The sequence below is a fragment of the Pararge aegeria genome, chromosome 9 (genome assembly GCF_905163445.1).
Source record: "Pararge aegeria chromosome 9, ilParAegt1.1, whole genome shotgun sequence".
NCBI classification, from domain to species: domain Eukaryota; kingdom Metazoa; phylum Arthropoda; class Insecta; order Lepidoptera; family Nymphalidae; genus Pararge; species Pararge aegeria.
Window position 1 is genome coordinate 8855410 of NC_053188.1, and position 27309 is coordinate 8882718.

General features: G+C 36.0%; 2 protein-coding genes and 1 long non-coding RNA gene across 4 annotated transcripts in view; 2 read left to right on the forward strand and 1 right to left on the reverse strand.

Moving 5' to 3' along the window:
• Nucleotides 1-685: 685 nt before the first annotated feature.
• LOC120626272 lies at nucleotides 686-1769 on the reverse strand. Its single transcript, XR_005658850.1, has 3 exons — nucleotides 1639-1769; nucleotides 1448-1537; nucleotides 686-820 (listed from the first exon to the last, which is right to left on the reverse strand). It is a non-coding gene; the product is annotated as an uncharacterized LOC120626272 (long non-coding RNA).
• LOC120626271 (zinc finger MIZ domain-containing protein 1) lies at nucleotides 812-12129 on the forward strand. 2 transcript variants are annotated; one of them, XM_039893711.1, is made up of 11 exons: nucleotides 812-1067; nucleotides 1686-1834; nucleotides 6981-7110; nucleotides 7224-7989; nucleotides 8077-8209; nucleotides 8296-8506; nucleotides 8621-8961; nucleotides 9041-9188; nucleotides 9403-9741; nucleotides 9969-10172; nucleotides 10296-12129. In XM_039893711.1, exons 3-11 carry the CDS (start codon nucleotides 7012-7014, stop codon nucleotides 10455-10457), a joined length of 2403 nt encoding a protein of 800 aa, XP_039749645.1. In that variant the 5' UTR covers nucleotides 812-1067; nucleotides 1686-1834; nucleotides 6981-7011; the 3' UTR covers nucleotides 10458-12129. The 2 variants fall into 2 exon arrangements, with proteins under 2 accessions (XP_039749645.1, XP_039749646.1); XM_039893712.1 differs by lacking the exon at nucleotides 812-1067 and having other exon boundaries at nucleotides 1680-1834.
• Nucleotides 12130-17278: 5149 nt separating this feature from the next.
• The window catches only part of LOC120626139, a 102702-nt gene continuing 92671 nt past the window's right edge, over nucleotides 17279-27309 (forward strand). Inside the window, exon 1 of the mRNA XM_039893437.1 lies at nucleotides 17279-17580. The gene's annotated coding sequence lies outside the window, so the exon portion shown is untranslated. The remainder of the gene's footprint in view (nucleotides 17581-27309) is intronic.

Genomic DNA, 27309 nt, shown 5'->3' on the forward strand with positions numbered 1-27309 from the left:
GCTCATAATATTTTACATCAAAGTAGTTTAGAAGTATCTACATAAATTAAATCAGAGCAAAAATATGAGGACAATCAACAAATCACCGTGTCATTTAAAGATGTGTGCAAAATATGCAGCGCTGACGGCGTGGCAAGGACATCGCAGGACGAGTCACTTGTCCTCTATCGTCATGCGCAGGTAGTGACCAGAGGACAACATGGCCATTGTTTATCGCTGTTAATTATTATGCCCCAACTCAGTCGCAGACGAACGCTCTTGCCGAATGCCGACTGCGTCCGCACATTGGACAGAGAAAGAGCAATAATTTAAATTTATTTCAGAATGTATCGATATTTTAGGTTTACTTGATGATAATGTTAAACTTAATTAAAATGGAAATTAATACGCTACTCGCTTATTGTAATTAGTGTAACCAATACAAATGTCGCTTTGCAAAAGATTACTGCAACTATCATGCTTGCAGTATCGCGCTCGATTGAGAACCGTTACGTGAAATGAAACGTCGAGTACGCGGGGTGGGGCAGGGAGTCTACTTGATGACGATGGCGCCCGAGCTCGGCCGAATACAGAATGCCGAGACGTCGACGTACGGTGGGGGGACGCGGGGGTGCGCCACTTTATCGCCGCGAGCTGGCAACGTCGCGCGGGGTGGGAGCGCCCCGCGGCGCAACCTCTCACTCACCGTCGCCGGTTCGCCAGCCAGTGTTACCTTTGACGGTCGAACGTGTGGTTGTTAGATGTTAGTGACGTCGGCGTCGGCACTCGTGCAACACGTCTATCATGTTTCGTTGAATGCAGAGTCCGATTCGTTTATGAACTATAACAAATAATTTTATTTATCAAATGCTGGAATATAGTGACAGACACAAACCCCCATTGGATTTGGATGTTTTCTTGAACTGTGCAGTGACATTTAATTTTTAAGACACAAACAGTGCAGTGACTAAAAAGGATTGCAAAGTGTTATCAATTTGGATTTTCACAGAAGACCCTGGATATGAAAGAATTACGAAAGTTAAAGTGCTAATGACTTACAAAGGATTTAAAGTGAATTAAATTTTAAGGTGTGTGAATTTATGTGATAATTATCAATAATAGAAAAAGTTACTAAATAATTTTTTTTTATTAAAAATATTTCGTAGTATTTTTTTTAAACTTTTCCGGTGTACGTATTCGCAATAAATTGGCCCGGTCTGTATTAATTATGTGCTACGAAGGTTACTGTCGTAGAGTCTGGCTACGCAAATTTTCCTTCAGCTGGTCAGAATAACGTTGCAAAGTAGGTACGGCTCGTTTATCGGTGTAGCAAATATTAAATAAAACGAATAAATAAAATATAATGCTACTTTAATGATAACATGATAAAAAAAAATTAAACTATACCTGTCACTTCACCAAATAAACGTATCGTTTTATGGTTGAATTTAAGTATTCTAGTACCTACCTGTTTATATTATGTTGTGACGTTGCATTTTTTGCGAGCCAGCCACGGCGAACGTTTCGTCGATTGTTGACGTTACGCCGTTCAGTATGTCTGAAAGCAGGCGTCGAACGATAACATTACAATTGAACACGCTCAGACGCAAGTGACACGAATGCAAAGGAAAAAGAAAATTGGAAATTGTTATCGCTTACAACGGCCCCAGTGAAGGTTATCTACAATGAGGTGCGTCGTGTTTCAGGAGGTGCATTGAATCGACAGGACGGCGAACTCTGGTAATACGGCAGGATACGCGGGAGCAACCATAAGCTACGCGGGAGCACACGCTCCCGACTCTGAAAGGCATCATATCCTACAAGATACCATAGGCTACAGAGTAAACGCGCCAAGGTGAGTACTTTATAAAATTAAAATACAGATTAAATAACTTGTCAGTTTTAATACCATAGATTACAAAAGTATCCTGTAATCGTTAGTACAGTTTAAATGCTATCGGATGCTTCAACCTATTTGATAAGATAATTATTTTTATACTACAAATTTAACTCTCACGCCCGTTTACATAGTAAATTTAAAGAGTAGATCAACAATATTATTATAACATTGTTGTTTTTTCGTATATGAAATCGGTAAAATGTAACATATTGCATTTTGCTATATATGTGTTGTAATTGTAATTGTTATTGTTAGAAACAATTTTTAAAACTTTGCATAAGACTGCATACAGATTACGAAAATAAATAGTTAAGGTAGGTTTAGGTACCTTAACTATTTTTATCGTGGATAAATTAAATTTGATGTAGGCATTATTATATTATTATTATGTTATCATTATTTTTATATTTTTCGGCAATATCAGAAAATATTTAGTTACGCTGACATTGTATAAAAGGATTACCAGTAGATAATAATAGAGATAAGTATCAAAATGATTATATTACGTAGCAACGTTACATTAATTGTTATCAGATTTGTTAAACGTACCGACACCGAAACTGCTTATTTACCGGGTAGGTACCTACATAGAATGTTTTATCTTATCCGGAACAAGTTTGTTTACATTTGAACAAAACGCTGAAACGTGACTCGCTTACCATTGCTTACTTTATCATTGTTAACAAGCCATAAAATAAAAAATTACGTAAGTAAAATAGAGCAGCTGAGCATAAAACTTCACATCAAACAATACAAAGTTAGGGAAAAATAACTTATAATTGAACAGAAGTGAGCATTTAATTATGAATATATTTAATTAATTATTTGTTCGGAATCGCCAACTAATCGAAGGGTTAAGTTGCACCTCATAAATGTAACGACATTAAGCGCGCGATGCACATCACTGCAATAATAATGAAAGAAATGAAAATGTGCTCTTCCATTCACACGCACAAACGCTTTGGGCACCCAGCGCACGCTCACAGGCAAACATCGCCGCACACTACAACCAAGTCACGCACACAGAGCTACCGACACTCACACTAGCGCGGGATGGGAATGCAAGCGGTGACTGCACTTTAGCTCTTACAATAAACACAAACAAACAATACATTAACACACTGGGCGCATCGAATAGTTAAAGGCTCATTAAACCAATTTTACTGCTTTTGCATATTCGTTATTATTTTATCAATAACACAAATTAGAGCAACGTGTAACTATTTTGAATAGATAACGATAAAATAGATTAAAAAAACCTATACTGAATAGGTACGCATGAACCGATAGTTTTAACGTTTATAATAATGCTATGGGTACAAAGGATATTATTATTTCAAAAACAGATTCAAAAAAACATTGAATTGCGTGTTTTAAAATTATTCTAATTTGGTATTCGGTAACAAACGTGTCAACAATAATTAAGAAATTGACATCTATCAAAATTGCGAATGAGAAATACATTTTTAATGTACCTACGTAACGTTTGAATTTCAAAAAATCATTGATATGTAACCGAGCACAGTTAAGTAGGTAGCCGTGGGAAAGAAATGTCAGTTTGAACCGAGAAGTCGGGGGGCGGATGTACTGACTCGCCGTGGTTAACATCACACACGATAGCATTGGCACCTACTGAATAATGCGGTAAAACAGATCTACATTTAGGTACTATATTTATTAACTATCACAATCTTAACCGCGAAACAAATAATAAATCCGATAACATAATTGAAATATGTTAAATTAAAAATATAAGGAAAAACAAAATACAAATTGTTATCGCAATGTCGTAATAAAGCCCCATATTGACGTGAACGGGCCCACTTACCCTAAGCGGGCGACTCGGGCCGGTCGACCCTTCCCGCTCATTGTGTCGTATTCACCCCAGAACGCTCGCCTCCATTTGTAACCCCCGGAATTTGCTCCTTGAAGCATGATTCATTCGCTCACCCGACACAGGCGTCAATTGAAGAGAACAAGATAAAAATCGATTCAATAACTTAAATTATTACTTTCGTAGAGTAAACTTATAGAAACAATTACCGAAAACACAATTATACAAATGCAGATCACATAATGAGCATTTTTATTAGGAGTTTCAAACAATCAATTTTATCACTGATGTATCGATAACTTTTAAATATTTAAACTCGCAAAGTAATCCTTTCGAATATTTGAACTCAAACATATTAGTTCAAGTTTCCGGAACATTTGGTATTGATTCCATTAATGGAAAAGGTAATACAATTACATGTCAGCAATGTGCGCACAAGCCACAATTTTGAAGTAGCATTTAAATGGGGGTGACCAACTGTCGTCTAACTTAGGGGTGAAACACGCCAGGGCTTCACGCTACATCGATAATAATCTATACGAGGCTTAGTTATATTACGTTACTTAACACCATATCGAAGTTTACAACAAATTGTAAACAAGTATCAATTACAAACTATAAACACGCAACATTAAAATGCAAAAAAAAACTAGTTTTCGACTTTCGCTTGACTGTTTTCCAATAGAAAATGAACGAATGACGAATACTAATAGTAAATTTACCTTGACTGGGTAAAAAGATTGCCGAAATGACGGTTTTTCACGAAAAAACTCAATGAACATTCTTTGCCTAGGTAAAGACTTTCTTAGCAAAGACTTTCTTTCTTAGACTTTCTTATAAACCATAAAGCAATTCGAATATCAAGAAAAAAAAATTAAATCACTTGTAACAAATATAATTATATATTATGAATTAATAGTTTACCAGATAAATATCTATAAAGGAAATACTTTGTAAAGATATAAGGCCATAAATATAGCTTGGATTTTTAGTCACATGCGCCCACTTACCTATATTAATATTTATTTCATATTTTGATACAGTATGTATTTGAGGTTACTTCATCATCATTTCTTATCATACTTATTAATAAATAATTAATTAAATGGACAAACAAGCGTGCAGAGAACAAATCCAATTATTACATTTCCCTAAGTGAATCTATAATCAAATTCTTAAATGAATCTTGTAACTACATATAAATAATAGTCGTGTAGAGTGTAGTAAGTAACTACTAACGGATACTTTTTTAATTGATTTCAACACGTGATTATCTCTCCTGCCAATTAGCTAAGAATTCACCACGTCTGCGCAACTATCTAAAATTAACTGCAGCCTATGTATCAAAATACCAACACGTTACTCGCTCATCTCTCAATAGTATGCCAAACACCTTCCAGCTTCTCAAAATAGCGGCATAGTCATTCACATTGATTTATTCGGAAGTTTCATTTTAAATGGATATTTCCCTAACCTATTTGAAATAATATAAAATGAATAATACTTACATTCCTAACATCAAATATAATTTTAAAATTAAACGTGAAGGCACAAAATTTTACTGGTTTATACAAGTAAACGTAGACATTTGGTCGCACATCCACGTACCTACATCGCTCAAAACCTTCTTTGTTAAGGAGTATTCCACGAATTGTCTCAAAAGAAATGCCTTTACCCACCGCTTGCTTTGAAAACCCAAAATATTTTGAACAGAGCGTAAGTGATTATTCGGATGTGGTACCTCTTTTACAAAAAAAAACAACCAGGATGCAGAATACTCTTGATTTTTTGTCTGTCGTGCTCTGTGATCGGCAAAAGGAAAAAAGTCTCAGACAAATCTATAAAAAGAAGTGTAGGTCGGGCCGAGTTTACCTAAGAAAGGACCCTTGTAAATCATCTGCTGTGTGGACGTATTGTATAGCGGCGCGACGAGTTGAGCGTTGTTGACTTGTGTTTATTGGCTGTCGACGCTACTAAGTGTCTGTTAAGCTATTTATTTACGAGTATTCAAAAGCGGCATCGTTTAAAACTAACAAATTACAGTTTGTAGACATTATATTGTTTTTACTAGTTATTTATTGTTTTAAACCAAAAGTAGGCAAGGGTTTTCATAGTGTCAAGAGTATGCAATCAATTCTTATGTTACTTGCTTTACCGCTCATACTAACTGGCACTAACGGGTGGAATCTTTGTAAGCATATCAGAGAAAATATTTTTATTACAACGACTACTGTAGTCGATATGCAGGTAACGAGATCAAAATAAAAGTCATACGTCTGATCAATAGTATAGATTTCAAACAAAACATTAAATCTTTTACTGTATCAACTAACATGAGCTAAATTAAGTTCCCATATTATTTTTGTGTGAGTCTGTATGCATTAAAAATATGCCATAATACAATAGTCGCACATTGTTGCACTACTACAGAAGCGCACGTAACAATGAGCCCGTGCGAGTGTTTGTCGGGCATTTGTCGAATGGGAATTATTAAGAAGGGCTCCGGGAAGGCTCGGGAATTCGCCCCAAAAGCAGTTCACATGAAATGCTCTCCCACTCCGGCGCCATACAAAAAATCAAACACATCCCGAGTGAAACACAGGGGTAACAACGCGTCACACACTATACGACCATATTGATTTTTTTCTCATTGTTCAAAATAATAAAATCTCTGCGCACATTAAAAAAAGATCTTGCGGCGATAAAATTTGGGTTGAATATCGAGTCTGCGTTTATTAATAATCGATGCGTTAACGTGAGGAATGTAAAATGTAAGACTATGCAAGGCCACTTGCAATGTAATAGAAACTCATAATATCGTACGTATAATAATATAACGCTCAAGTGATTAGTTAAAGTATTTAATTGCGAATTATTAAAAAACAAAATATTACGATTTTAATGAAAAATACTGCATTAGATATTCATCACTTCGCGCATTCGATATTTCAATTGCGGATTTTAATTTTATGACACAAGTGAAATATAATTTAACTAATCATTCTCTAATAATGCCAGTATACCCTGAATATGAGATAACTACAAAATACTAATTTAAGAATAATTCACAACTAACATCATCATTAGTAGTTGGATGGGGGCTCTAACAAAATATTATCATATAATAGTGATCATCAGGTCTGAATGTGATCTTTGGGGAAAGAATTCGCAGTAGTCCAACTTCAAATTCCTAACTCGAAACAAAGGTCATAACAAACTGTTAGTCCTTATTGGTTTCGTGAAGTTAACAATGTAAATTGTCTGCAGCGGCTATGGGTGCGCCGGCGGTCCGGGCGCGATGAGCGGCGGGGGCGAGAACGGGCAGTTCGGCGCCACCGCCGCAATGGTCGCCGCGGCCACCACGGCCGCGATGCAGGACTCGCAGCCCTTCTCGCAGGTGAGTTTTGTTCACAAGATATTGTTATGAGTTAATTTATCAGCTCAAAAACACAACGGTTCTCTCCCAACGGACATCAAGCAGAACATTTCAAACCAACTTGTATTTTTCAGATGCAAAACAACATGACTATGGGAAACCCGCAGTATAGTGCGATGAATGGCTACAGTCAGCAGCGCAGCCATAATCCCGCTTTGACGGGAATGGGAATGGGCGGTAATGGCGGCATGAACGGAATGACTGGTATGGGCCAGATGGGAAATGCAATGAATGGCATGAATCCAATGGCTCAGATGGCAAATATGGGAATGCACGCTAATATGATGTCCTCGCAAATGGGACCTGGTCAAATGGGCGGATCGGCCAAAATGGGACCAGGATACCACCAAAGGCGACACACGCCTTATCCATCGGGAACAATGCTTATGGGATCTAGGAAAACTCAGTACATGACTGGGCAACCTAATTTTGGTCCCGGCCCTGGACAATATCCGTCGGGTTATGGTGGGAGACCTGGGTTCCAAGCTCAATACCCACCACAGCAAGCACTCGGTCCAAGTGGAAACTTCGGTGGTGGAATGAGAGGAAGTATGAGGCAATCAACGCCACCTTATTCAAATCAGGGGCAGTATTTTAATGGCGGCGTAACTAATCAGTTTCCCCAGCATCAAGCAGGAAATGCGCAATATGCTGGACAGTATGGTGGACAATTCGCGCAGGAAGTTGCGATGCGGTCAAACATGAGCTATCAACACAGCCCTGTACCAGGAAATCCTACGCCGCCACTCACGCCAGCGAGTAGTATGCCTCCGTACATCAGCCCAAACGCAGATGTCAAACCTCACTTTAACGAGCTCAAACCACCGATGAGCATGCAGAGTGAGTTATTTTGTAATAATCGATATACAAATTGTAATATAACCATAATTCAAGAAATTAAGCTAATATATATAATTTTACTTTCAGATGACGAGCTCCGGTTAACATTCCCTGTAAGAGATGGTATTATACTACCACCTTTTAGATTAGAACATAATTTAGCAGTTAGCAACCATGTATTCCAATTAAAACCAACAGTCCATTCAACGTTAATATGGAGGTACTTATATCATTTTAATAATTTGTAATTAGGGTTTTTTGTACTAAGATTACAATACTAATTTAAATTTTTGTTTCATTTTATAGATCGGATCTTGAGTTACAACTAAAATGCTTTCATCACGAAGATCGACAAATGAATACTAACTGGCCAGCAAGTGTTCAGGTGTCAGTAAATGCAACACCTTTAATTATTGATAGAGGTGAAAACAAAACATCACACAAACCTTTGTACCTGAAAGAAGTGTGTCAACCTGGCAGGAATACAATACAAATCACCGTCTCTGCTTGTTGTTGTGTAAGCATTTACTCATTTCTATTCATCTAAATAGCCATAAAAAAGCAAGTGTTATACATTTTGTATAATTTGTTGAAATGACTTTATTAACATAGTATGTTTTTCGTTTTCTAGTCACATCTATTCGTTCTGCAACTAGTACACCGACCGAGCGTGAGGAGTGTATTGCAAGGATTACTACGGAAACGTCTTCTCACAGCAGACCATTGCATTGCGAAGATTAAAATGAACTTTAATCAGGCGCCAGCTAATCCTAACAATAACCCTAACATGCCTAGCGATAGAGACAGTGTAGAACAAACGGCGCTTAAAGTATCATTAAAATGTCCTATAACATTCAAGAAGATAACATTACCTGCGCGGGGCCATGAATGCAAGCATATACAATGTTTTGACTTGGAATCGTACTTGCAACTTAATTGCGAGAGAGGGTCGTGGCGATGTCCAGTATGCAAGTAAGTAATTATTTCCATAAAACACAAACTAAATAATATGAAGTGGTGAGTTGTTAATAAGTTTTCGTTTATATTACAGTAAACCAGCGCAATTGGAAGGCTTAGAAGTAGACCAATACATGTGGGGTATCCTAAATACCTTGAATACCTCCGATGTAGATGAAGTAACTATCGATAGTGGGGCAAATTGGAAAGCAACTAAGATTCCTACAAATACTGGCATCAAGGTAAACCAAAAAAATAAGTTAATTAGAATATCCTTTTACATAATCACGGATGACTATGCATCACTTATAATAATCTAGGTCTGTCCTTGAAAACCTTATATTACAACTGTGTACGTTTTTTATCTTAAGCTTAATAAATATATTAGTTAACCCACAATCAATTATTTAAACGAAGGCATATATTTTCATGTAATAACAATGCTGATTTCTACAGCAGGAAGACGATAGCAACGACGGTACTGGAAAAAGAGGGAAGGCTGTATCACCGGGTTCTATGAACATGCCAACAATGAACAACTGGGATATGAATCAGGCCCTATCACCTTATTTACCGCCTGATATGAACACAATTGCAAGCGGATCCATGATTTCATCGTATAACCAAGGGGGACAAAATAGAAACTCTGGATCAAGTAATCAAAGTTATGATTTCGGCATGAGCAATGGACCGGGCAGCAACGAATATGCAGGAAATGGTCCTCTTTCTCATCTAAATGAGAGTGTCAACTCCTTGGATCCACTCAACGCGATGGAAAAAAGTCTTAATGAGCAGGTTTGTAGTGTATTCAATATTTCAATATTTCAATAATTCAATATCGCGGAAATTACCAACATCATATCAATAGATAAGAAATGGTTGAAAGAATTAAAAAGATGCTGCTTAGTAATTAAATAATAAAATAATTCAAACATTCAAATAAAATAAATCGAAATATTTCAAAACTATGTTGACATTGAATGTTATTTACAGAAATCTCTTTATAGTATACCTGGTTACAGATGCCGCACACACCTCACACGCCACATACACCGGGGTCCGCACACACTCCGGGCGGAGGCGGCGGAGCGCATACCCCTGGCTCAAGTCACACGCCAGGACCGCCGTCTGTCGACCACCTTCCTCTTACAGATGTCGACATTCCCGCCGATCTCAACTTTGATCCAGCAGCCGTCATTGACGGCGAGGGCACCGATAATCTTAATGTAAGTTTTTTTTTTTTTTTTTTTTAATTTTTTGCTTGATTAAAATATCTGCAAAACTAAGTATATTTTTTTTAAAAGAACTAACCTATTTTTAAGTTAAAACTTTAAATTTTATTATTACAGCTCCTCCCGGAGACAAACGTAGACCCGATGGAGCTGCTCTCGTATTTGGATGCGCCTGCGCTTGGTGAACTTCTAGCGACGCCGCCTTCATCTTCGTCTTCGGCAGGATCACATCCGCCAAGAGCGCCTTCGTCTGATGATCTCTTAGCCCTATTTGAATGAGCAAACGCATGTGACTGGTGGGGTTTACACACTCCATCAGATTGAGAACTAACGTGAGGTGATGCGATCTCATTTAGTCATTCAGCTTCCGTGAGTGGTTTGCCGTGTACGGCGAAAATCCAGCTCTTCATACAAGTGGAGCCCGACATTGTGATACTAGATTTTAGTTCCTTCTCCAAAGTGACAATATTGAATGCCGCAGAATTAGCACAGATGACGAATTATTCTGAATTTAGTTCTAACAGAATCTCCCAAAATTGATATCTGTGTAAAAATTGCGGCAGTCAATGAAGTCACATCATGTGTCTTGTTGAAACAACGGCACAGGAGAAAATTTAGTCGATATAATATTTTAGGTAATATTGTATTAAGGCGAGGCGTGGACCGCGCCTGGCATGCATGCGGTGTCGTGCATGTATAGTTCCTCGCACCGCCGCACACACGGTGGCGCACCTAAGCTCCCTATATTCTAAACTCTAGTTTAAACTGTAACACAAATTAAAATTAATATCGTGTTAAATTGAACTTCTTATTCGGTTTGATATTATTATCATCGATAAAAGTTTTTGATTTGTGTCCATATTTGTGAATAGTTCACCAAGTGTAAATAAAAGAGTTTATTTTATTGATATTTGTTATTTTGGTGGAGTAGATGAGGACGTCGCAACGACTGTACATATAGCATTTAGAGCGATGCGACGGTCGCGAGAGGCATCATGAATCTTATAGTTCCTATTAAATGCGAGTGAACTATAACGTTCAATTGCCGTTTATTGTAAAATATTCCTTGACGTTTTCGCATATTCTGCATTTTTAAATGATAAGGCGTAGGATACGTGAGTATTGCGTTACTCGCTTTTTGGGTGATATATTCTAAATGAGTTGTTTCAAATCAACAAACCTCCTGTAGCAAACTAGTTGTTACGTAACTATATTGTAAATGTGAGAGCAAAATTGAACTCTGTTAAATTATTTTGCGTTATGTGAATCGAAGAATGATAGAAATATATTTTAATTTCTAAAAAGAGTAATGAACTGTATTATTTGTAAATAAGAAAATAGTTAAGTATATTATATTATCTAGTTATATTTAGGAGAACATGGCAGATACTTATATGATGGCCAGTTTTAGTGTAGTATTACTAAATTAAAAATCTACACATGGTTTTACATGTACATACAAATTACAAATACCATAATATACATAAATTTGTCTTCATGCGTTCAGAGTGCAGATGTACTTAAAATTGAGATTTAGTCATAATATATAACAAGTTTATAGAAGAAAATATACTTATAGTCCAATACTAGAATAATGATTGAAGTTTGACTGAAAACATAAATCTTTCCTCTTATTTCTTCTTCTCTTAGTTAACTCTTTCAATTTACTTTATACTATTTAGAAAAAAAATAATGATATCTTTTCAATATCTTTGTAACTTAAAGGATTTTTCTTAACTTTTTAACTTAAGGAAGGCTATTTATTAACTTCTTAATCGACTTATTCTGTACTCTGAAACGCCAGTTCATTTTAATTCCGAAATCTTAAACTGTAAAAATTCATTTTCTCTATCTCTGCTCATCCTGATTCAACATTATAATTATTATTCCAAACCTTACTGGTGATTCATGATTGAAAGCAATAATAATAGATACATATATAATTATCTGTAGATGTTATATAAATATATATATATATATATATAATATAATTCTATTAACTGTTGAATAACTGATAAATAATGAGAAAATTATGATGAGCATTGTATTGAAAATATCAAGTTTCACATATTTTCAAATGTTTGGTTTTTATTGTATTTTTTTTAATTAAATGATAACATAATTTTTTTTTTTTATATTATTTGCAGCAAGAATTAATTTAAAATGTTAAAGAAATCTAAATGGAATTAAGTTCCCATAAAATAATTTCTAACCCTCAAATCTTTTCGAGTTGTGACCAAAAGAAAGAGATAGTTTTAAAAAAAAGCTTCTTTGTAGAAGATTCTCTTTCTGTTGGATGTTAGAACAAAGAAATTACTGTCATAACTTATTCCTAAAATGTTAAAGAGCAGATTATTAATAAATCTGTAACTTAAGAGTTGTATGTAAAACTTCTCACTAACTTTTGTAAAAAAAAAATGGTGAATTGTGCATCTTTACTTCATGCTATGATTATGACGCCTCTTTAGAGTTAGTCGAACTATTATGAAAACAATAAAATAAGTCTAAATAAAGCAGTGGTCAATTATTCAAGCAGAAGTATACTTCTCGTGAACCTAATATAAACTTGTACACAGCAAAGTTAATCTGTCTAGTTGATCACAGCTTTTAACTTTAAAATACATACTTTTAAGGGACCTTCAATTCCAGTTAGCTAGTTCTACTTATTGTAGTTAATATTCCTATTGGATGGATCATCAGATAATAGATTTTTGTGCGACCAAATAAATACTTTTTTATAAATTATACCTCGGTAGGGTAAAATTAAATTTGTTTATATAAAATGGAAAATATCATAAAAATGTATAGCATATCACATGATCATTAGACAAAAATCCAAATGTATGATTCATCCAAAAGAGTTAATTATTTTGTTGATTATTGTAATGAGCCGCTGTCAAGTAGATTTAATGCTCATGCAAAATTAAGAAACTGCATTTGGAAATAAGTGAAGGAAGAATTCTAAATAAGCATACAAAGATTTCAAGTTCATAAAAGCCAAACTGTACTATAGTAGTAAACTTCAACTTACCACAATCATGTTTATTCAGGTTGGTATTCACCATAATTAATTTTGAAATGTATAAAATGGGAAACATAACATTTTTATGTTATTGAAAATAAAATGAACCTAAAACATTAACATAGTTCTTTTATTTATTTTTGTACTAATTAATGCTTCGATTACTTATATCTATTGAGTATTTTAAAGTTATAAATAACCAAGAGGTAGGTTCTTATTAAGTACCTTCTTATCACTTATTTTGATTAACATGTACTTTTTACTTTTCTGAGTTTAAATTAATATTTGCAGGAAATTGGGACCCTTTTTTCTGGATGAAGCAGTTAAATCTTTTAACATAGAGACTTGAGAGTTGATTGAAGAATATTAATCTCATTTTTTGGGATTTTTTATCAGGGACTATGAAAGTTAATTATAAAGGTTCATACATTGTTTTGGTGAAACCTTATTAGGCTGCTTTAAGATAAATAATGTAGTTAGGTATGACCTGTGATAGCTCTACACAGTTCTAGTAAATCAAAATGTCAAGCAGGCATTGTTCTAATACGAAATTTAAGTGTGTTTTAATTTACCACATAAAATAATGTCTGCTTGACTCTTCATCTGCAATTTAAAGGAAGAGCAACAAACAATTGTATCATAAACTTTTAAATTAAAAAAAGCTTACTTTACTAAAGTAAAGGAAATTTTGGGTTTCAACTTCCAACTTATAAAACATAGGTACTTATGACCAAGCACATCTGGGAACTTGCTTTACAAATCCACAAGATAAAACTGTTTAAGTAAACAAGTACAAATACGGTTGCAATCGTATTGAGGATTATTATCTGTCAAATGAACCTATCCAAGAATATGCAGGTACTACATATATCATTTAATATACAACACACACACTATACATATATCATTTAATATAAATCGGTCCATCCATTTGACAGACAAAGCAAATTTTTAGCACACATTTTTTTTTTAGGTCTAATCGCAATGATTTATTGTTACAATATTTTATTGAGACAGGGTATTTTAGTATTTAACATCAAAAATAAGAAGATACTTTTTAAACGTAACTTAGTAGTTCCTATTTACCAGGCCACTAATCTATAGTGCATTAAAAAGTTTTTCTAAAATGGAATCACAGATGATTTTCGTTATGCTTCCTCCGTACACTCGCTGTTACATTGAAGGCGGGTGGTGGCGAGTGCAAGAGTGAAGAGAGGTCACTCGCCTCGACTCGTCACCGTTTGCTCAAGACGGTTTTTTGGCAAAGATCAAAGTGGTAAGTGGCGAGAAGAAACGGTCCTTCCACTCGCTCGTGTCTTATTTCTGACTTCAATAAGACCACTAGGTAAAAAACTCAGTAATGTCCATTATCAAAAAAAGTATTTTTTATTATTAAAATAAAAAAGGTACGAAATGTAAAGGCCATTTTGCCATTTATTTCTATTGAGAAAAATCATTTAGAATAAAATGTGGTCAAGAATGATATATTTTTTGCAGTAACTCCATAGATTAATAAAAAAAAATTCAAGTTCTTTTATCACAATTCCTTCCCAACGTGCATCACATCATGTTTAAAGGATTATCGACAACTTAGAGTTGTGACCTGTGGTTTTCACCTCTGCGACGTCATTCGCCTAGTGGCTCGACGCAATCTTATTTATAATCGATTTTAAACTGGACTGAACTTTTGGCCATGAGTCGGCATGCTAAATCCAATTTGTAAAGTAAGTTTAAAATAATAGCCGTGTATTTATTAGCAGAATTTAGAGTCTGACATGGCTTTATGACTTACAATAAAAATAAGATATGAATAATAGACACTGAAGACATGGCTGTACGGCGAATTACCTCTGACTTTTCCGTCAAGTCTTTTCTTTAGTCTTAATTTTTTTTTTAAGTTAGTACTTTTATTTTGTGCATTTATTTTAAAGCTTGACTTCTAGAGATCTTATAACTTAGAGTGAACTAAATCATTAGGACCGTTAAGTCTTGTCAACCAACTTCACACCTAAGCCTAAAGTGGGCAGGAACCCTGCCAGGGGGTTGGTGGCATTCCGACAACTAAATCATGTGTGATGAACATGAATTGGTTCATAAAAATATTCATTAGTGATCTTAGAAGATGTGGGTATCTTCTAAGATGACTAATCTCTAATTCTAACACAAGCTACGCTTACTTTGGGGCTAGATGGCGATGTGTAAATATACTACGACCATACAGGTCGTAGTATATTTATTTAAATTAGTGGCACCAATTACCGCCAAGTTTAACATTAAAACAGAATCATATTTATTATCTGTAATAGAGTCCTAACTCCTTTAGAGCCCACCTTCCAGAGTGTATCCGCATGAGTAATTACGAAACAGGGTGAACGCCTGTGCTTTACGCCGGGACTTAGCTCTGCTTAAACTTTACCAGGCTTATGTCTTAAAAAGCATAGATTATTGTAGTCGGCTATGGGAGGGTCTAACAAGTAACAGCTCGATGAATTAAAGTTGGTTGGTTAGCGTTCCACAAAAAGATATAAATAAATAAATATACTACGACAATACGCCATCTAGCCCCAATTTAAGCGTAGCTTGTGTTATGGGTACTAAGATGACTGATGAATATTTTTTATTAATAAGTAATATAAGTACATAAATATTTATAATATACATATAAACACCCAGACACTGAAAAACATTCATGCTCATCACACAAACATTTTCCAGTTGTGGGAATCGAACCCACGGCCTTGGACTCCGAAAGCAGGGTCGCTGCAAACTGCAAAAGAGTAGGTAACTTAGACAAGACTTTTCACTTAGCAGCTTCTCTTTTTTCGTAAGAAGGCTATTCTTCTTCTTTTTTGTTTCTGAAGGGCTGAGTAACTGCACGGAGACTTTTTCTCCACGGGGAAAGGACAAAATGTTAATCTCCAGTAGGAAATGGGTGAAAATAATGTCCAAACAGTTTCAGCCAGCAGTTTAATTAGTTGGCCATTAAAAGGTGCAATTCTGCTCGCATCTTAAGCACTCTGCCTGGCTGCGGGGGTTTTTGAAGACTTTCTCGATTTTACTTAGTGTTATTTTTTTATTTTAATTTTATCTTCAATGACAAACATTGTAAACCGGACAAATAAATATAAGTGTAATATAAAACGGGGTAACTCCTCAATTTCCCTGTTGCCGTGCTTAAAATCTGGGGGGTTACTTTATTGTATCCAGCGGCATGCCTAAACTACCTGTGCAAAAAAGTAAAACACGAATCGTTTTTATCTATTTTGTGATGCTAGAGTCTAACAATCTATAACTATAAAAGACTGCTAAACGACTGAAATTTGGAGCACTCCAGAGAAGTATTTATTTTAAACTCTACTTTTAAGGGGATTAAATGGGTGAAATAAGAAAGAAATAGTATGAATGTTAAAGGAGGAACAACGTGTCAAGTGTGAGATTTTCTTCTTACTTTTACTTATTCAATCGCGTGAAAGTTAACTACGATTTATATAGTATGAATAAGCGCCATCTAGTTCCAATTCTAGCAAATCGTAATGTAAGATGGCGCTCTTTGTTAAAACAAAAGCCTTGATATACTGCATTTTGATCTGGTTTCATATCAATTACGTAACGTGACTTACTTGCATCTTACATAGGTACAAAACACGTACAAAACTATGGTAGTGAAGTTTAACGTAATCATTGAATACTCTGTTATTGCTATATTATATTTTCCAGCTAACATTTGAAACATTCATAACTGAAGAACACTCTGCGTAACGGTTGGCTTCTTTAGTTCGTCATTCTATACCCTATAGTATTATGAAACATTGAGGAACCGTGTTACAAAATTTGATGAAAATAAAATAAAATCATTTATTTATTTACTAAGCACAGTACACAAGTGATTAAATTATATTACATTTATTACAAGTAACGTAATCATCATCAATTAAGAAATGGCAACACAGCACTCTTGCGTTCTGAAAACCTTCTCACCTCTCACACACACAAACAAGCTGTAAATACACGTGCTAGCCGCCGAGACCTGCACACTAGTACAAAATACAACAGCTTTAGTGATTGGACAGTCCACAAAACGACGGGTCTCAGGCAGGTACCGCGCCTTGCTTTACCGGTTGAACGACACGAAACGATCGAACGAACTATACTTAGGTATTATAATAATAATACGACCAGCTTTATAACTTCTAAGATTCAATTTGAATGTGACTAAAAGATACAATTTTGGTACATAAAGTGTCGCGTTTAGCGGTATCAGGAAACCAAACCAGATTTCAGTTCTTGTTATTCTTTGTTGCGTCTAGCGTGTTTATTTACTAAGTTTGATGTGATTTCATGGACAGTTGTGCTACCTACATGAAGAACTTCTTCAACTGGGTATGTTATTCCGTCTTTTTATTAAGTCTAAAAAGTTATTCAAGAGAATGTTCCAAATGTAGAGATGTAAATAACTGTCGTTATTTCTTGAACGTAGGTAGATATTTCTTGATTTTCTAGATAATTAGTATGCCTTCAATGTTGCTTTTGTCCTGTTATACTGATTGATTACTAAACTTGATATAGGTAACTACGGTCCAGTATATTATTACTTATTATACTAGTATTGTAGTAATTGTTAATCTAAACAAAATTTTAATTCTTTCTAACCATACGAAAGAAAAAGTGATTTATATATTTTATATTACCTATATAATTTGAACTATGCTACTACATTTAGTAAATAAAACAATTAGGTATATGCGAACTGAAATAAATAATTTTGTTTTCGAAAAAATGCTTAACTAAACTACTTATAAACGGTGTGTTTATAAGTATAAAAATGCGCGTTGAATTTATAACCTCTTATCTTTTTTGGAAACTGTTTTAAAACTTTGGTATTATTTATAATTTGTTCGGGTAAGGATTACGTTACGGGTAAGATAACAGAAACGTAGTAAATTAATCCTTTGGATAGACTCGTTGGTCTACATTGGCTACTATATCTAGAGGCGTATTTTAGTTAGTTACAAACTGCTAACAGTTTGTATCAAATGTACCTACCTACCTAGGTACCTAACAGAAAAAAAAAAGTTAAAGAACAATTTTAGTTTAGGCAGTGGTTTTATGCGTTTTGTTTGTATTCCACCAGAGTGTAATCGTGTAGGTAGGGTTATGGCAGTTGTATTAAACTCATACCCCTAAACCCCTAATCGCTTGGCAGCACGTTCTTATCGATAGGATGGTAACAAGCCACAACCGAAGCCCGCAAGATAAAACCCGTCTGTGTTATTGAGAAACGCCATAGGAGTTCTTTCGCATGGTGCTGTTTTGCATGAACACAAAATATTAAACAATGTGTACCTAGGAAAGTACCGTAAGTGTCTACCACAGGACGTCCACTGCTGGATGTGGGCCTTAGGCTGCCTGTCCACCGGAGCGAAGCGAGGCAGCGGAGCCGAGAAACGGACTAATGCGGAGCGCAGTTGCGTACCGTGTCTGGTTCACTTAAGAGCAGCGGAGATTTTGTGCAATCCTATTGGTTTATATTTCTCCTTTTCTCGGCTCCGCTGCCTCGCTCCGCTCCGGTGGATTGGCAGCCTTATGTAGGGTTCTCTACTCGCTATGGTTTTGTGCCGCTTTTGTTCAGCGACTCCCTGCGACTCCTTTAATGGCGTACATCCACCTGATTAGGTCTACCAACCAGTGCGCTACTGTAAATACATTAAAGCAGAATGGAAACTACGAACAACCGTTGGAGACGGCAGCATACTCATAGAAATGCACGAACCGACTAGGACCCAAAGCTATTATCGCAGGATTTTAGTCAGGGGTACTAGATTTAGGCCTTATCGGTGCATCTATGTGTGTGCAGTTTCGAACGTTTGTTCGTAGTTTCCATGCTGCTTTTATATAATGACTGCGCTTTTCAGTGCGAGTTAATCACTCCAGCACTTTAGGATCCCACGTTCATCGAATCTCCATCAGCTATGTTGGTACTTCTACGGATCTCCTCATTTCACGTAGAGATACTCCAAGCACAGGACTCCATCGCCCGCTGAGTCACTCGTTTCGAAAGCATAAATTATCACTGGAAACATGCACTATTGGAAAAGTGGTCTGCACACACTGAGGAAATTCGGAAACATTTTCGGGTCCAATAAAATTTCTAGTAGCAGTACGTCTATTTTTACCGTTATAAAGGATCAAGATACTAAAGGTTTCCTTATAAAGGATCTGATTATAAGTATGGAAAGGACGTTAACAAATGATTCAGACACAGTTATGCGTTGGTGACGCATAGATTTATTGGAAAAAACTTGTTGGAGTTGGGCGCTAGTTGTAAATAACAAAAAAAAAAAAAATCATACATTTAGTTGTGTTTTCCAAAGTAAATAGGTAATTATACCACTTGTTACATATAAAATAAGTCAAAATAAGTCTTAAAAGTATATAACCTTACCTTACTCAAATCGAACTCTTAGGTGCAGTTTGATAGTCCATTTATTGAGGCACGTTGTATGCTTCTAGTTATACCCGTACCCTTGACTTTGTCCGCGTTTATTTCGGTTTTAAAAAGTCTTGTGGAAAAGATTTGTTTTCTGTGGGGCTTAAAACAATCCAATTCCTGTCTCCAGTTTAATTAATAAAGAGTGCATTGGTAAAAGTCTTTAAGTCCCGCGAGAATAGTTTGATGGGCTTTTGCGGGATAACTATCTTATCCATCTGCAGAATGTAAGCTATGTTTCCTATATATGCCCGTCAAATCAGTGCAATAGAGCCGAACACATTAAGAAACATACACAGTTTCGTATTTGTAATACTTGATAGGTATTATATGTGTGTATATAGGATACCGAACCGGCGCGGCGGTGGTAGAGTCTGAAGGTATACAGACAAAAAGACTTGTCGTTGTAGTATTGCTTATAGCTATGCTATATGGTTGCTTAAGCTAACTTAAAATAAATGGATTGTGAATTCGTTCATTCATACATCCATACATCCATACTCATTCTATTCAAACTTCCAACCCCTGTTTTACCCCTTTACGGGTAGATTTGAATAAAATATTTTCTAGATTATGTGTATGCTTTAATAGAAATCCTGGTGGGCCGGTAATTGGTTGATATGATGACGATGGTGACTAATATTATTCACACATCCTGGATAATACATAAATTGAAAATTTATAATCCTCAGACTTTCAATATAGGTTAAGCCCTTTTATTGGCAGTCGGACGGATGGACGGACGGAGGGACGTACGGACGGAAAGATAGACAGACAGACAAGTCGAATTTATAACAACCTGTCGTTTTTGCATCGGGGGTTAAAAGGAAAATGAATAATATTTATCCCGGATGAGATGTATCTCGATGAAATATTTCATATATTCACAGGATATATTCTATGAAAAATAAAGGATTCCTGCGAAATATTAAAAGCCAAAAATACGAAACCAACAGCTACTATTGAGTAGATGCGTTATCCGCACACGGTAAAAGTTAAACTGAACGCAACTCAAAAACAATCTAAACAGTTGGTAGAGTACATAATTCACTGTTTCCGATGATTCGATTTGTATTATTCGCTGTATAGGCTGTCCATCATATTCTTCCAGTTATGTTGCAGGGAATTTCCGATACCTGTCATTTCTAACAGTAACGTTGAGCTTCCCGTACCAGTTTATAAACCGTTACATTAGAAGCGCTATATTAGTTGAGAACAAAGACCTCTGTGGCTAGCTATTTTACCTGTATAACTGCCTAAGTGGTCTACAATATATGCTTACTATATGCAAATTCAAATTCAAAATTTTTTTATTCATATAGTAGTATCAAAGATACTAATGAAATGTTCACATGTATATATGTTTTCTCTAAAGTGAGCGGGTGGTGAAGACTACATTCATGACCATGAAACTATGGTAAGGAGGGTTCCAAAGGCACCTTGCACGGATAGCATAGGTAGGAAACATTAATTTTGAAATCGGTGTAGACCAACAACTACAGTATCCAACCACGTGCCACGTTGAGCCGTAAATATTATCAAAACACCGGATTCTCCCCAACTTCGTTCACCTACAACTAACTACTAATAAATAAATTTATCCAATATCAAACTCTCAGCAGAAATTTGTGACAAAGCTCTTCCAGAAAAGTATTACCGCCATGTTTATTTCTGCCGCCAACACATTGCTGTTTACCAGTCTGAAGGGTGTGGATGCCGGTGTCATGTCTGGAACATAAGGCTTAGCAACTCGACTCAGGTTGATGGACACGGCGAAACTTTGTTGACGGGTTTCTTCCATACCCTATATTGATTGAGATATTGCTCTATTCATAGGCGATGAATTTCAAATCACCCAGGTGGATCTAGTCTATAAATTAGTACTTACTAAAATAAACTACAAAACACTGAGATTCATCGTCCGTCTTTTGCATAATCATCATCATCATCATATTACCGGCCCACTACAGGGCACAGCTGGTCTCCTTCCACAATGAAAAGGGGTTAAGGCCGTAGTCCACCACACTGGCCCAGTACGGTATGATAGACCTAGATTTGGTGGGCCTTTGCATGCCGTGTGTTATAAGCTATAAACTTCCTGATTAGGCTATCTAATGAATAAATCCAGCTTCCATTTTCCCCAGTACCTACAATATAAGTACCTTCAAATCAAGAGTGAATAGGCATCTTCTAGGCAAGCGCGCTCCAACTAGCTGCATCGCTTGAAAAAAAAAAAAAAACCTTCACAAACACAATAAACAACAACCAATACTTCAGTGAGCGAATACATTCCGATTTTTCGTTTGTTTCGTTTGTATGTCACCACCTTTCTCTCCTTGTCCTACAATTAACGTGTTCGCCACGGAAATTCGCGCGGTTCTAACGGCGACTTAAACAGATGTACGGAATTATATCCAGGATGCTGATTAAATGTACGGACACTGCATGAATGAATGAATGAATACACTTTTATTGTACACGAAAGAAAAAAAAGTAGTTACAGAGATATAAATACACATAGCGATTTCTTCCAGGCAACCAATGGCGTAAAAGGAAAATTGCATTTTATTGGCCCGCGCAAATTTTTAGCTGTTGACCTTTTTGTGTGTTGATGCTTATCGTGCTTATTTCTGCTGCCAATTAGTATTTTTGTGCTGCTGTGTTGAGTGGTGTGCATAAAGGGTATGCACTAAGCGGGCCGATACTATTAAATGAAAAAAAATAGGCTTTGTAAGAGTTATAAAAAGCCTATCCTTAAGTTTTTATAACTCCTACTGGAGATTTTCTTTATTTTATATCTGCATATCCTGTGCAAACCCTCGATGCACGGCACTGACTGTGTTCCGATCTGAAGGGTGTGGGTTGCTGGTGTAATATTACAAGCGCATGAGGCATCGGATTGACGTACATAAGGCGGCATGTTGCAGGACGTTTTCCTTTCATGTCCTGCGATGTGTTTCTCTGCATATAGACAATATTTTTACACTTTCCATCAGACGGGCCATCTGCTTGGTCCGATATTTAGTACCATAAACAAAGAAAATGGCGCGCTGCGAAAAAAGGGGGGAAGAAATGTTGTATGATATTCCGTCATTTAAAAAAAAGAAACCAGAAAAGGTTTAAAAATAAGACACATGTATTTAACAGATTTTTAAATACCTTGAAAAAGGGTGAAATTACTAATGAACATTGAGACGGCCGATTGGCGCAGTGGGCAGCGACCCAGAGTCGAAGGCTTAAGGTTCGATTCCCACAACTGGAAAATGTTTGTGTGATGGACTTGAATATTTTTCAGTGTCTGGATATTTATTTGTATATTATAAGTATTTATGCATATTATTTATTCATCATCATCTGTCATCTTAGTACCCATATCACAAGCCACGCTTACTTTGGGGCGAGATGGCGTCGTGTTTATTGTCGTAGTATGTTTATTTATTTATTATTTATTAATTTGTAAGTCTTTTTATTTTTAGCAGACTTTATAAAGGGTAGGAGCTACTCGTTTTAGTTGTATTCTTTTAATGCTTGTTACCCTAAATCTCTGTTATTTACTAACAGATTCGTGATAAATAGCTTGCTTCCTGGAGATGGAAAAATAGAGCACTGCGGGAAAATTTCTTAATCCCACGGGATATCAGAAATTCTATACAGACGAACTTACGAGCATCCGATAGCAGGTATTGGTAAGTATAGATTTTCCGATATTAAGCGGTTAGTATTTGTTCAGAAGCTTACGAGTAAATAAATGCTGCTATTGCATGGGCAATCCGATTATGCATGCAACTCAGAACTTTACTAAGACACGTATGGAGGAGGGCATTGCCCCCAGCCGCCCTCACTCTGGCTGGTGGTTGCCCTATAGACAAAGTTATATTACAAAAGTGGACAAGAAAAAATATTTTTTAACCCAAGATGCAATAGGTGTTATCCTTTAATACAATTGGGTACTCTATCCGATTTTCCCTTGTTTAGCGGAGCTGTAGAGGTTGACTAATATTATTATTTGTATAACACAACATAACAAAATATAACAAAAACAGAAACATATCGAAAGAAGTAGTAATACAAAAGGCGGCCTTATTGCTTAATAGCGCTCTCTGCCAGGCAACCTTTGAATTAGGAAAAAAAAGAAGAGGAGAATAGACTGCTTGTGGTACAAATATTAAAATACATACATGCGAATAAATACACGCTAAAACATAAACTAGTGTACACAAATAGATCAAAAGTAAATGATATAATTAATAAATAAATATAAAATTAAACTAATATATATAATAACAACACTAAATAAATATGTTTTTGTAAAAATCGTAAATGTATTACCCAGTGCAGAAAAATAACATGTTAACATTGGACTATCAAATAAAGTAAAAATATTTTTGAAAGTGCTAAGGATAAGCTTAAATTACAGGAAAATCTTCAGCTTTGTTAAAATGTAGTTAACAAAGCTGAGATGATGATCTAACAGAGATGATCGATAGATAGATGTTTCTACATCGTATGCTAAGTGACCTATTAATATTGAAGTTGGTATGGACAAATTTGTGTCCATTCTAACCATGTAACTAGTATAACAATGAATTGAAAGCCAATGAAATGCGTCTTCAAAAACTAGAAAATGGAACCTATCATTAGGAATGTATTAATGCGAAATATGTTAATGTGAACCAGTTGCAAAAATCTATTCAACACATATGGTAACTTCGATAAACAAATGAATGTTGGGTGATAGTAATATGTCCACTACTTTCCCTTGCAGTGTGAGACGATTGTTCCGATTATTATCTAATACCCTGTACCTTCTTTATACCTTCACTCAGTGCCGTTACGCTTGTCAGATTACACTTGCGTATCAACAAATCCATTCTAATCATTTAACGTTTCAGGAAGAAACTGTACTTGCATTTTGTTCATAGTTTTCTAAATTCCATTTGATAGGGCGCTATACTGTCACTTCAGTTCTGGCGTTTATTACATCCACTCTCCGCACTTTACCGCAAGATTAAATTGAAGCAATTAAGGAATTTCCTTTCTGCGTCCAGATATATCTGCTCGTAAATCCTATAAATTTCAGTCACGTTACGGGATCCCTAATAAATAAAGTTACATTATCGTTTTTCAGAGCATTGCTTTAATCTTTTTTGTATATGAAGAATGCTGAGTGTTGACCCATACATAATTGTATTACTAGCCCGACTTCGTCCGCGTTGGTACAACTCCTGATAAATACAGAAATTGAAACCATACACAAATTGATTCTACGCCCCACCGTTTTGCCCAACTCCTTACAGTCACAGTTTGACGTTACATAGCCAATAGCGTTTCTCAAGAATTAGGCTTTGAAACGCAAAATAAAGATTTTTCAAATCCGACTAGCAGACTGGTAGAATTACGTTATTACAACTAGCTTTAATCACTCAAACCTTCCGTATGCAAAGAATATTTTTTTATAGTAATAATTGACGAACCCAGCACACGGCCACCTCTTAGTAATTGGAAAACCATCGCCTATAAACGGATCAACACTTCACAGGGCATGCAAGGAACACGTCCAGCAATATCCCGCACTATGTCTGCATTTGACGGCCGAGTGGCGCAGTGGGCAGCGACCCTGCTTTCTGAGTCCAAGGTCGTGGGTTCCCACTACTGGAATATGTTTTTGTGATGAACATTAATGTTTTTCGGTGTCTGGGTGTTAATCGGTATATTATAAGTATTTATGTGTATTTTATTCATAAAAAAATATTCATCAGCTCTCTTAGTACCCATAACACAAGCTACGCTTACATTGGGGCTAGGTGGCGATGTGTGTATTGTCGTAGTATATTTATTATTATTATTATAAATTGAGGCATGGATGTTAAGCCTGTAATTACACAGGCAACCACGCCCTAGAGACCGGAAGACAGCATTGCAACTATGCTGCTTAGCGGCAGAAATAAGCATAGTCGTAGTACTTCCCCGGACAAAAAGCTCTACTAACTTCCACTAAAATGTTAATCCGTTGCCCTGTTGCTGTGTTGAAGAAGAATCTACTAACCAACAACTCACGAACCTACTAACACACGTTTGCATTAATTATTATATTAGTATGGATTTCCAAAATATTATGTTAGTAAAAGGTATACATAACTACATCGCCGAGTAACTTTTTGTCGACATAAACTTTTTTTCCGCAAACTCATTCGCAAGAAGCGAAGTCAGTTCTTCGAAGGATATCTAACATGGTTTTATTATTTTTTATTTTGTGCTTTGCATCGCGACTTGAATTTACGATGAGGCCAAGCAGCGCACGTATATCGGACGGTTATACTAAAATAACGTTCGGAACAATATTTGACCCAAAATGATGTGAAAACGAAGATAAAGAAATAAATGAAACGAAAGTGTCTGGATGCCATTTTCAAATAAAATACCACTTACCTATTTAGCTAGTATGCTATGATTAAAACAAAATTATGATCTTGATAAAAGTTATTAACTGATATTAATAAAAGTTTGCGACGATATTCGGGCTAACATGGACAATCAACTTGTCACAGTTCTTGCTCTATTAGATTTCAGTAACGCTTTCAACACTGTGGATTTTGATATCCTTCTTGCTATCATGAAATCACTTAACATTTCTCGGGGTGCTATTGAATGGTTCCGTAGCTATTTGTTTGGGCGTCAGCAGTGTGTGCATAGTGACAATAAATTCTCCACTCTTTCCTCACTTACTGCTGGTGTTCCACAAGGCGGCGTACTTTCTCCTCTGCTCTTTGCCATTTTTATAAACTCTGTTTCTAAGCTCCTCACTTCTAGCTTTCATCTTTATGCTGATGATTTGCAAGTTTATGTCGCTGCCCCTGCTCTCAATGTTTCTGAAGCAATCTTTCAGTTAAATAATGACCTGCGCAGTATCTACACATGGAGCAATTCATATGGACTTTGCGTAAATCCGCATAAGTCTCAGGTTATTATTATAGGCAGCCGTCAGCAGTTAGCTAAGGTGAATTTCTGTACCTTGCCCTCTGTCCAGTTTAACAACACAAATTTGATTCCGAGTACTTTTGTAAAAAATCTTGGCCTCGTCATAGACAATAATTTGTCGTGGTCCCCACAGGTAGCTGAGGTGAGTCGAAAAATCTTTGCTTCGATTGGGTACTTAAATCGTTGGAAAAATTTCCTTCCTATTAAAACTAAAATTTCTCTTGCCCAATCTCTTCTTCTTCCTATACTGGATTATGCAGACTCATGCTATCCTGACCTTACCGAATAACTTCTTAATAAGCTCGAGCGCCTTCAAAATTTATGCATCCGGTTTGTGTTTGGACTGCGTAAATTTGATCACGTAAGTTGCCTATCCGTTTACGCCGTGAAGTTCATCTACTTTCCTCCTTTTATTCTATTCTTTATAGTCATTTATCTCCCTCTTATTTAAGGGATCGTTTTCGCTTTATTTCTGACTCATCTTCTCATTCCAACCTTCGATCCCGCCTTGGTAACCGTCTGGTACTCCCTTTTAGTAAAACGAAGTTCTTCAGTAATTCTTTCACCTTTAAAGCAGTTATGCTCTGGAACAATCTGCCTGCTGAAATCCGTGGAAGTAGTTCCCTTCCGATATTTAAGAGTCG

What these genes read in the sequence shown, in the direction of transcription:
- LOC120626271 (XM_039893711.1), top strand. Translation starts at nt 7,012, where the DNA reads ATGAGCGGCGGGGGCGAGAACGGGCAGTTCGGCGCCACCGCCGCAATG. An exon ending in ACCACCGATGAGCATGCAGA is followed by an intron (nt 7,990 to 8,076) that starts GTGAGTTATTTT and finishes TTTTACTTTCAG; the next exon opens with ATGACGAGCTCCGGTTAACA. An exon ending in CCGTCTCTGCTTGTTGTTGT is followed by an intron (nt 8,507 to 8,620) that starts GTAAGCATTTAC and finishes TTCGTTTTCTAG; the next exon opens with TCACATCTATTCGTTCTGCA.